Source organism: Panthera leo, chromosome B3, assembly GCF_018350215.1.
Source record: "Panthera leo isolate Ple1 chromosome B3, P.leo_Ple1_pat1.1, whole genome shotgun sequence".
Classification (NCBI taxonomy): Eukaryota; Metazoa; Chordata; class Mammalia; order Carnivora; family Felidae; genus Panthera; species Panthera leo.
The window spans coordinates 32834418-32846690 of record NC_056684.1 but is presented as its reverse complement, the minus strand read 5'-3'; the positions used below and the strand labels follow the sequence as shown (position 1 = coordinate 32846690).

At 37.3% G+C, this 12273-nt stretch overlaps 1 protein-coding gene across 6 annotated transcripts in view; it reads left to right on the top strand.

Annotated features, from left to right (window-relative positions):
- The window catches only part of NEO1 (neogenin 1), a 234108-nt gene that overhangs the window by 62318 nt on the left and 159517 nt on the right, over positions 1–12273 (top strand). For all 6 annotated transcript variants that reach the window (XM_042941469.1, XM_042941466.1, XM_042941471.1 and 3 more), the window contains exons 2-3: positions 6486–6803; positions 10592–10867. In XM_042941469.1, coding sequence (XP_042797403.1) covers positions 6486–6803; positions 10592–10867 — 594 coding nt within the window. The remainder of the gene's footprint in view (positions 1–6485; positions 6804–10591; positions 10868–12273) is intronic.

The following is a 12273-nucleotide window of genomic DNA, read 5'->3' as shown; positions in this document are numbered from 1 at the left end:
CATTGGTAGGTGTGTAAAAAAGGCTTATCTTTCTATCCTGCATTTCTGCTGCTGTCAAACTTAGAACTTCTGTGGGTGATAAGGCATTTTTTTCTGCTGGTATTCAAATATTGTATGTTTTTTTTTACTCCGGGCATGATAAAATTTAGAATTATTGTCCACGCTGGTGTGCAGTGAGTGTATGATTTGTTGATATTTGGGGGTTGGGGAAGTACAACTGAAATAAGTTCCCTGTGGATATTTTCCTTTCATAAGATGGAATTCTATCAAGAAGTGTGAAATATTTTATCAAAAAGTGAGGAATAGTCTATCAAGAAGTGAGAGCTATTCCATTAAAATGTGAGAAATTTGCAGAGACCTGGGAGTGTAGAAGAGATCAGACAGGATCATTAAGCCTGTTTCAGAATAATGTATAGTGACTGTGGTCATAGTAAACTCAAATTAAGCAAACTTAAGTGGATAGGGAATTAGGACCCTGGTGGGAAGTATAGGCCAGTTTTTATACAGAATCAGCCAAGGAGTTAGTGTCTGATAACTCCTCTAACTGTGACAAAGGAAAAGCGGTTAGAGAAACCGTGATAGATCTTAAAAAAAAAAAAAAAAAAATTATGTTGCTAGCAAAGTATTGTTTACCACCACCACCAAGAAGTTATTTTGTTATTAAAAAATAAAAAGATGACAAGAAGAATGGATAAGCACTTGTTTATATTTTAAGAAGTAAGCAATACAGAAATCCGTGGAATAAAAAGCCTTCCCCCTGTATGCTCTCTGTCAGTAGTTGAATCAAGTACTTTCCGCAGGAGAAAACACTGTTACACTGTTCAGTGTTTATTCTTCTAGCCTTTCTCCTACATTATTTACGTTTAAATATATGCTTGCACGCATATGTGTATATATATTTTTATATCTTATGTATATTTTAATATTTATATTTTATGTATATATTTATATTTTAAGTCATATTATATACATTTTGAACTTGAGTATTTTTTATTTATATATTTTGACAGTTTTTGAATAACAGTATGTAAATATGCCCCACACTTTTCATATTGTCCCCCTCCTGTGCAGACTACATATAAAAATGAAAATAGCTTTTTTTTCTGCTTCAGCAGTACTATGTTTTATGTAAAATATTCATGCAGTCGCAAAGGTGAAAGAAAAAATTAAAAGTTAACTGAAATCTCACCATCCTGAGATAATCTGCATTTTAATGACTAGTTTTTAAAAGATGTATCCCTTTATGTATTCACACAAGCGTGAACATACAGAACTGCCACATACACGTAATAATATTTATAAAGGGATTATACACACCAGCTGATTTTTGTCATGAAATTATTTTCTAGGTGCTTGAGGATTTTTATCTACCCACCCCTCCATGTCCTTCCATCCTTCTTCTCGCAGTAATAACCTGATACACTTTCCTACTTTCTCAGTGCTCATACAGTCATATGCACATGACATTTCGTTATTTGTACTTGTCCGTATTGTTCCCTTTTCTCAGAATTCACTCCAGATCAGCTAAAACATAGCTAACTTATTTTTTTGCTGGCTAAATATTCTAAGGCAGGAGTCAGTAAACTATAGTTACTGGATCAAATCCATCCTGCTGCTTGTTTTTATAAAGTTTCATTGGAATACAGCCTCCACTTTTCTATTGAGTGGTGTGACTTTTTAAATTCTTTATGTTACATATGATATATTTCCTCCCAGCCTTGTTGTATTTTGCTTTGTTATGATATTTTACCATAATTTTTTTTAAATTTAAATGCGGGGTTCATGGGTGGCTCAGTTGGTTGAGCATCCGACTCTTGATTTTGGCTCAGATCATGATCCCAGGTTGTGGGATCAAGCCCCACGTTGGGCTTCATGCTGAGCGTGGAGCCTGCTTAAGATTCTTTCTTTCTCCCTCTCTCCCACATACATGAGCTCTCTCTCTCTCTCTCTCTCTCTCAACAAAATTTAAAAAATAGAAAAAAATAAATGCAATGAATTGAAGCATATCTATCTTTTCTAGCTTTGAAGTTCCCTGTTTTAAAAAGTTACCTGACTCGGGGCGCCTGGGTGACTCAGCCGGTTGAGTGTCTGACTTCGGCTCAGGTCATGATCTCACAGTTTGTGAGTTTGAGCCCCGCGTCGGGCTCTGTGTCAACAGCTCGAAGCCTGGAGCCTCCTTTGGATTCTGTGTCTCCCTCTCTCTGCCTCTCCCCTACTCATGCTCTGTCTCTCTCTCTCAAAAATAAATAAACAATGAAAAAAATTTTTTAAAGGTTATCTGACTCAAGGGTTATCCTTGTGTTTTCTTAAAATTCTTACTAATTTTTGGGGGCCTGGGTGGCTCAGTCAGTTAAGCGTCCAACTTCAGCCCGGGTCACGATCTCGCGGTCCGTGAGTTCGAGCCCCGCGTCAGGCTCTGGGCTGATGGCTCAGAGCCTGGAGCCTGCTTCCGATTTTGTCTCCCTCTCTCTCTGCCCCTCCCCCGTTCATGCTCTGTCTCTCTCTGTCTCAAAAATAAATAAACGTTAAAAAAAAAAATTAAAATTCTTACTAATTTTTTCATAGGCCTGGAATGTATTTTTCTATATGTATATGAGTGACATTATAGTGTAGTGTGTTTAACATCACAGGCTCTGGTTTTGTTATTTATAACCTGTGTGACCTTGGACAAGGTGACATTTCTGTGCTTCAGTTTTCTCCTCTAAAATGAGAATAATAGTACCTATCTCATAGGATAGTCATGGGGGTTAAATGAGTAGTTAGTTTGTAGAGAATGTTTAGAGCAGTGTCTAATACATAGAACCATGTTAATGTTAGGTTTGTTTTTCTCCCATGTGGATAACCAGTTGTCCTAGTAACATTCATTGAGTAGTTCATCTTTTTCCCCATTTGATATAAAATGCTACCTCTAATGAATGTTAAGTTTCTAAATATATATATATAGCTCTATTTTGTGACTCTCTAACCTGTTATGTGGCTCTGTTTATCCCTGCTCTGGAGCCATAGTGGCTTAATAAATACTGAAAACTGATGAGTGCAGTCCCTTTACCTTGTTATTCTAAATTATTTTCACTCTTCTTGGCTTTCTTTGCTCTTATATATAATTTTTTAGAGACTCATCAAAGTTTGCAAAAACCAGTTCATTAGTTAAGTTTTATCATAAAAGATAGTGATACTAATGGCTAGTATTGGAATGGAAATAAATACTTCAAGCAATGGAAATTTTTAGAAGCTGGTAAAGATAGATACCATCGATTGTGGTAAGTCGACATTATGAATATGGAGAATAAAGATATGTAGAAAGATTGTGAGCCTCTAGTTCCCAAACTATATCCCGACATACCCCAGGTACCTCACAGAACTCCCAGGCGTATTTTAAGCTGTCTAGGGAAACACAGCGACATCTGTTGGACACTGTGCAGACTCGTAGGTGAGAGGAGTTCACAGTTTCAACATTTGATTGTGCTATCTTCATTTCAATGCTGTGATGTTTGTGAAATTGGGTTTTGGTGGTTGCTGGGATAAAAACCAAGTACCATGCAAAAATCACTGTGGAGCAGGAAATGAGGATGGCAGTATCCAATCTGATTTCAAGGTTTGAGAACACGTGCAGTACCCAATAGGTGTACACACCCCATAATAACTGATTGTGGTTAATTAAAAGTTGAAGTATTTTTCAATGTATGTGTATTATTTTTTCAGCAATGTACTAACTTGTTAGGACATGAATATTTCTTCATTTGTTTGAACCTAACTAATTCCTAAACAGAACTGTTAGGTATTTCTTTTAGCCTAGGGAATTCATGAAAAAAATTACTAAGAAAATAAAGGCACCAGGAGCCAAGAAAATTTGGGAACTTCTGTGCCTGAACAAACAAGTTATTACAAATATTTAAAGATTAAGAACATTTGAAGTGCTGTGTAGGTAGAGTACTGTATGCCATGCCTGCTTGGGACAGATGAAACTAATCTTGTCTGGGTACCTGGGACGGACAGCATTTCTGAGAAAGTAGTATTGAAGCTGAGCCTGAAGGAGGACTAGGAGTTAATTGGGGAGGGATGGTGGTGGGAATGGCTTGTGTGAAGAGGGCAGGAGCTGCAGGGGCCGACAGGAGTGCAGCATGCCTTACAGGGTGAGGGGACAGTGGTGCGGGGGGACGGCTGGAGAGTAGGCAGAGGCCAGGTCATACGGTCACATGGAAGTCCAGCTAGGTAGTTTATTTAGATCTTTTTGTAAAAGACAGTGGCAAGCCTTTGAGGGATTTTAAGTGAAGGAACAATATGTTAGGTCACTGCCTATTTACTGAGGGAATAAAATACGAAGAGGATATATGTAAGTATTTAAGTAATGCTGTATTCTAAGTAATGTAGAGTACATATTTGTAAAATTTGAAGTGCCTTGATTTTCAAAGGCATTTGTAAACTTTCATATAATTTAAAAAACTCTTGGAAGACATATACTCTTGTTCACTGTGGCTGATACGGACTTTTAAAATGAAAGAAAATCAAAAGTATGGTAGAGTGTTTAGCTGTAAAACATTTACATTTATGTAATTATTACTTTTTAAATGGCAGAAACTTTGTCCAAATTTTAAAATTAAATTTGGTTTGTTAATAATTATCTAAAATTGTTAATTTGCATATTTTGATTGCCAGTCTAATACATTTATCTCTTAAGTTCCTGAATTGTTTAATTTGGGTGGTATAATAAGATGTAATGTTAAACAGGAATGGTGTAAGAGTAATTTCTCTTAGTTTAGCTGTCATTTTGTACTGCCCTGGAGTTGATATTTTAATTTATTTTGCTATAGTACCAATATAACATTTTTTACTGTAATAAGAAGCAAATCACCTCAGCTTACTTTTGAAAAATTCCCAAGGTTATTTTCAAGAGTTTTAAGTCTTGAAGAATCAATTTCATAACCATCAAATAGGGATGGGACCCATCTCTGGCTTTTGGGGAAGGATGATTAGTCTGTTTGGAATTTGATTAGCATTGTAAGTGTTAGAATTATTTTATTTTAGGGGCGCCTGGGTGGCTTGGTCGATTAAGCGTCCGACTTCGGCTCAGGTCATGATCTCACGGTCCATGAGTTCGAGCCCCGCGTCGGGCTCTGTGCTGACAGCTCAGAGCCTGGAGCCTGTTTCAGATTCTGTGTCTCCCTCTCTCTCTGCCCCTCCCCTGTTCATGCTCTCTCTCTGTCTCAAAAATAAATAAACGTTAAAAAAAAAAAATTAAAAAAAAAAAGAATTATTTTATTTTATTTATTTATTTATTTATTTATTTATTTAATGTTTATTGTTGAAAGAGAGAGAGAGCGCGCGAGCATGAGTGGGGGAGGGGCAGAGAGAGAGATACAGAATCTGAAGCAGGCTCCTGTCTCTGAGCGTCAGCACAGTGCCCGATGCGGGCCTCGAACCCACGGACTGCAAGATCATGACCTGAACCGAAGTCGGACATTTAACCAACTGAACCACCCAGTTGCCCCAGAAAATTTTAAAACAAGCGAATATTATTCCCTTCCCTTTGCCAGTGTGTTTAGTATTTAGTTAGAACTATTGTTTCATAATGTAATAAAGAGCTAGTTGCATCCTTAAATTTACAATGTAAATAAATTTAGATAAAGGGGTGTGTAGATATATTTTAAAAACAGTCTTGGTTTCATTTATTTAACTAAACTTCCCTAATTGTTCACATGAAGAAACCTGATTACAACTGATTGTAATCTGACTGCAAGGGAGTTGGTTAGTACTTTTCTTGAAAAAAAGAGGTAACGCTTGGACTTGGAAAGCTTTCTTTGGCTGAGAATTTAAGGGTTATAGCAGAAATTTTTTAAATGAAATCACAAGAGTACTAGCACAAAACAAAGCTGAAATTTTTTATAATCTTGGGGTAAAAACTTCTTAAGCATAACAGATTTATTTCTGTGTAGTTAAAATTTATTTTCTTACGATCAAAATAAATTCAAAATGGAAAAAGGAGTATTTGCAAAACATGATAGATAATACCCAAAGATTGCCAAATCAATAGGATGAATGATCCACTAGAAAAATGGACAAAGTGTATGTATGGTGAATTTTGAAAGAAATACAGCCAGTAAACATACCTTATTACTAACAAAGAATCATTTCAATTTTATGCTTCCTTTATGTTTCATAGAAAAGTTCACTTTGAATACAATAATTTTAAATATTTATAAATCCCATTGTAGGGTTTGAAATAAAGCTTTTACTAAATATTCATGTAATTTAACAATGATTATCTCATCTGGCAGGGTCTTTTTTTTCTCATCTTCTAAATGGGTCAAATTTTGATTTCCTCATAAAAGAAATTTTATTAGACACTCATGGTGAAATGACTGTTACTATGTATCATATCCAAACAGCATAATTATTCGACAATAATTTTTGTCCAAATTATATTTTCTTACAGAAATAGAAGAAGAAAGTTTTGCTTAACTTTGTTCTTTTCATTATTTTTATAGGATCCAGCGTTCGAACATTCACTCCATTTTACTTTCTGGTAGAACCAGTGGATACACTCTCAGTTAGAGGCTCTTCTGTTATATTGAACTGTTCAGCATATTCTGAGCCTTCTCCAAAAATTGAATGGAAAAAAGATGGGACTTTTTTAAACTTAGTATCTGATGACCGACGCCAGCTTCTCCCAGATGGGTCTTTATTTATCAGCAATGTGGTGCATTCCAAACACAATAAACCTGATGAAGGTTATTATCAGTGTGTGGCCACTGTTGAGAGCCTTGGAACGATTGTCAGCAGAACAGCTAAGCTCACAGTAGCAGGTAAGTTTTTTTTTAAGTAATTTATGTATATTTTCAAATTTATGAAAGGTATATCTTGATAAAAAGCATTATCATCCTGGAGTTTTCACTTAACTGATTACCATAAATAAACTCATTTAACAAATACCAATTGAGCATCTAGTGTGTGCATGGGATTATGCTAAGACTTGCTTAGTGCTGTAGGAAGTAAAATGCAGCACTTTGCCCCTTTCTATTATTTAAATTGCTTACAGTTGCTATTTGAAGTATTGAGTCAGTTCTTTTTTTTCTAACTTGGAAATGACAGGGGAAGTTGTATAGGAAAATTGATTCACTGATTGCTAAATTATCTTCCCCAGCATAACAATTTAGTATGGCTTTGTAAGACTTGCAGGATAGTCAGAATCTTGGTTCCTTTATGCCCCAAGCAAGGAACTGACATTTAATTGGATGATTTAAAAACCTACAGGATATAGGTATTAAGGTGAAGAACAGAAAGTTTAAAGAGAAATATTCACTCCCTTTTAGAACATTCTTATTTGAAGAATAATGGAAAGTGTAAACTGAGTAAGTCATGCTTATTTTGTATTAGATACTTATATTCCTCAGGTCCATGTTTTTTCACTTGAGTACTAGATGAAGTAGTTTTTGTTAAGGGTCACATTGTACAAAAATTGTATTATGTTGGGACGCCTCGGGGGACCAGTCGGTTAAGCGTCAGACTTCAGCTCAGGTCATGATCTCACGGGTCATGAGTTTGAGCCCTGCATTGGGCTCTGTGCTGACAGCCTGGAGCCTGCTTCAGATTCTGTGTCTCCCTCTCTCTCTGCCCCACTCCTGCTTACACTCTGTCTCTCTCTCTGTCTCAAAATAAATATTAAAAATTTTTTTTTTAATTGTATTATGTTTAAGTCATATATATATATATATATATATATATATATATATACACACTCGTCTTGGTAAAATGCTAACATGTAAAAAAAATATGACTGCATGAATAGTTCCCCATTTCATTGCCACTCTAGGGTGATGGTTCCCCATCTCCTGCGCACTTCACAGTATACTTGTTCATTCATTCAGAGTATCATGACTCTTTTTCTCTTTGGAACCAGATACTCAAAGCTGAATTTGAGTGTGATATAGAACTACTGTAATTATTCCATAATCACAGATTGAGGATGGAAAAAGAAAAGGGTGAAAGGTCACTTCTTTTGATAATTAGCCTTTCCTCTCTTTTTTTCCCCCCTTCTTTCCTTCCTTTTTCCCTTTCCCCCCTCTGCCTTCCTTTCTTCCTCTAATCTACTTGTCAGGCTTTCTCCAACCTGTTGATAGATAAGTTAGCATGATGACTGCCCCTGCACAGTTGCTTAGGTGAGCTCCTGTTTATTGTTTACATTTTTAAGCTGGGCTTTAATCGTAACTCCTTCTTCTCAGCTGTCTCCCACAACCAGTCGCCAAATCCAGTGAATTCTGCTTCCTAGTTTCTTGTATGTGATCCTGAGGCCACTTCTCACCATCCCTCACCTTGTAACCATCTGGTGCCTCATTCTTTCCCTCTTCCAGTCCAGTGGTCAGGGCTCTCTTCTCACCCTTCAGTAGCTCCTCAGTGACAACATCAAGTTGATGTCTAAACTCTTACAGGCCTTGTGTCTTTTCATGAGCTAGTCTCCACTTCTCTAGCTTCATTTCTTAACATTCCACCCTGCCTGTCCCTGCCCTCTACCCTCGTCAGCAGGACCACCTGCAGCACATTTTAAGCTCTGCCAGTACTGAACATTTCAAATCCCTTTTATTCTTGGTCTCTGCCCTTTGCTCATGGCTTCCCCACTGCCTGTTAAGCCTGTCCTCTACATTTTCCTCTTTTCTACTCTGCTAGGTTTGTCCAGCCTTCTTTTTAGCTTTCAAAGCCTTCAGGAAATATTTTTGGCCTAATGTAATGTAAACAGCCAATTTTAATATAGTATAATCAATCCTTTGGCTGCAGACAAGATTCTGTAGGAGAGTTATTTAACTCACTCATGGCCTTGAGTATCAGAAGGTAATAATATCTGAGCTAAGAGATGAATAGAAGTTCTTTTTAATAGTTGCATAGTATCCATTGTATAGATATACTGTGATTATCTAAAGATTCCCTTTTTATGAACAGTTACATGGATAAAAATTGTTTGATATTATAGGCAGTACTGTAGTGAACACTCTTTTCTGTAAATCTTTTCTGTAGAATAGATTACTGGAATAAGTAATTCTACTAATTGCTGGATCATAGGATATACTGTGTGTGTGTGTGTGTGTGTGTGTGTGTGTGTGTGTGTGTGTGTGTGTGTAGAATTTTAAAAAGAGCACTGAACTGTTTGGCTCTTCCTCAAAATTTTAACCATAAAGTTACCATATGACTGAGCCATTCTATTTCTAGGTGTCTACCCAAGAGAAATGAAAAGACAGTATGTACAACAATTGTACATGACTTGTTATAGCAGCATTACCTGTAACAGCCAAAAAGTGAAAACAACCTACATGTCTGTCAAGTGTTGAATGGATAACCAAAATGTGGTAAATACGTACATGGAATGTTATTCAGCAATAAAAAGGAATGAAATTGTGCTATATACTGCAACATGGATGAACCTGAAAAACATGATACTAAGTGAAAGAAGCCAATCACAGATCATGTGACTTCATTTTATATATATATATAAATGTCCAGAATAGGCAAACACAGGGGGCCAAAACGTAGATACGTAGATTGGTGGTTTTCTAGGGCTGAGGATGGGGGAGAGGAGACAAGGGCACAGGAGATAGGGTGAGTGAGTACAGGGAATGTGGAATGACTGCAAGTGAGTACAAAGTTTCTTTGGGGGATGATGAAAATGTTCTAAAATTAAATTATAGTGATGGTTGCACAACTTTGTGTGCATACTAGAAACTGTTGAATTGTGGACTTTAAATGGTAAACTTTATGGTATATAAATTGTATCTCAATAAAACTTTTTTTTTTTTTTAAGAGACTACCAAGTTGCCATTCTATTTTTTTTTTTTTTTTTTTAATATATGAAATTTACTGTCAAATTGGTTTCCATACAACACCCAGTGCTCATCCCAAAAGGTGGATAGAGCTAGGAAATGTGTGTGTGTGTGTATATATATATATATATATATATATACACACACACACACACACACACAGACATATTTACATATGTATTTGTTTATATTTATACAGACACACACATACCTATGTGTATATCTCATATATATTTGTACACACACATACACTCATGTACACACACACACACGTATGTGTATATCTCCTAGCTCTGTCCAGAGAGAGTCCAGAATATATACGTATACATATATATATACACACACACATATACATATGTCTGTTTGTAATGACTATGAAATGTATATATATTATACATATATACATTTACATTTATATATACATTTAACTATATTTGTATAATCACATAAAACTGTAAGCTTAAACTGATACTTCAGTTCTACCAATACGAATATGGGATTTATTCTGCCCTCTGCTTTTCCATATTTATACCTTGCTTCTCCAACTGTGAGGAATCTGATTCCGTTTATCCCTAGTACATTTGCCTCTTTGACCTGTATCCGCGTTGTAGCCAATTTCCTGACCCACAGACCTTCGTCTGGACCCTGGTTCCACTCATGGCCACAGGGGCCGACTTGCTCCTGGTTCCCATGACTGCATTTTAAAGTCACATTTAACTACATTTTATTTCTTCTTTTCTCTTTTTTTTTTTTTTTTTTTTTCTTTTCTCTTTTTTATTGTCCAGGTCTTCCAAGATTTGCTAGCCAACCAGAACCTTCTTCAGTTTATGCTGGGAACAGTGCAGTTCTGAATTGCGAAGTCAGTGTGGATCTGGTCCCATTTGTGAGGTGGGAACAGAACAGACAGCCTCTTCCTCTGGATGATAGAGTCATCAAACTTCCAAGTGGGACACTGGTTGTGAGCAACGCCACTGAAGGAGACGGAGGGCTCTACCGCTGCACAGTTGAGAGCGGCGGGCCGCCGAAGTATAGCGATGAAGCGGAATTAAAAGTTCTTCCAGGTATCCCCCTGTCATCAGGACCCGTGGTTTTATGTTCGTTAATGGATAAAAATGGTTCTTTTAGAATTTTCTTTTTTCATCAAACACTGTCAGATGTGTGGTGTGACAAGCTAATGTCAGCATAGGAGTTTCAGTTTTTTACAGGGGGAGAAAAGAGGAAAACGTGCCAGGAAGATCCTCTCTTTAGTGAATACATTAGTCAGTAAAAATGTATCAAGTGATAAAATGTGTTTCATATCGATGGCTTTCTTCTTGGCCAAACACTAGCTCTGTGTCTTTCGTCAAGCCTCCATCTGCTAGTTCCCTGTAATACTTCATACACTTAGGTGTCTTTACCCGTCAGCATCAGAGACTCGCTCAGGCTAGTTCATAGAAGGGATGTGCAGAATGGTAACAAAAACAGCAGCTCTGGAGACGCTGGTAAGCAAGAGTCCTTGGATCTTTATAACACTCCCTTATTTTAATGCAAACCCAGCTCCTTCTTCCCTCTCTTGGTGGGTTCTCACTCTTCCTGCCCCTGCTGGCTCTCCTCATGATCTTGTTTTGTGTGTCTCTTCCTGGCTGTGTCTCTTCTGCTCCTGGCTGTGTCTCTTCTGCTCATGACACCCTCTCACTTGTTGCTCACCACAGTCCTTCAGCCTCCTGATGTCTCACCTTTCGGCTTCCACTCCCACTGCTGGGTGCCTGATTCTCTCCACATTTCTCCCTTACACCTGAGCTTATAGATATAGTTGGGCCATCCTTACGTTGTTTTGGCAGGTTTGTCATATACAGCTACTTCATAGGCTAATTTTTGGTCTATGGATTGGCTTGCAAAGTGAGACCGGTGTTTGAACAGCGACGCTTGAGGGTGTTCCTGATGAGCTTTGAACTAATTTTTTTTTAAATTTTTTTTTTTAATGTTTATTTATTTTTGAGACAGAGAGAGACAGAGCATGAACACGGGAGGGGCAGAGAGAGAGGGAGACACAGAATCTGAAACAGGCTCCAGGCTTTGAGCTGTCAGCACAGAGCCTGACGGGGGGCTCGAACTCACGGACCGTGAGATCATGACCTGAGCCGAAGTCGGACGCTTAACTGACCAAGCCACCCAGGCGCCCCATGAACTAATTTTTTTTTTAATGCAGTTTCTTTCTTTGTTGTCATCATCCATGTCCTTGGCATTCCTGTCCTGTGTGTTTACACCTCAGGAGCCACAGTTATTTTTTTTAATGTGTGTTAGATCATGTCACATCTTTGCCTAAAACCTAATGGTTTCTCATCTCAGAGTAAAGGTTAAAGTCCTTGGCCTGTAAGGATTTATATAATCTTTTTTTTTTTAATTTTTTTAACATGTATTTATTATTGAGAGAGACAGAGCATGAGCATGGGAGGGGCAGCGAGAGGGGGAGACACAGAATCTAAAG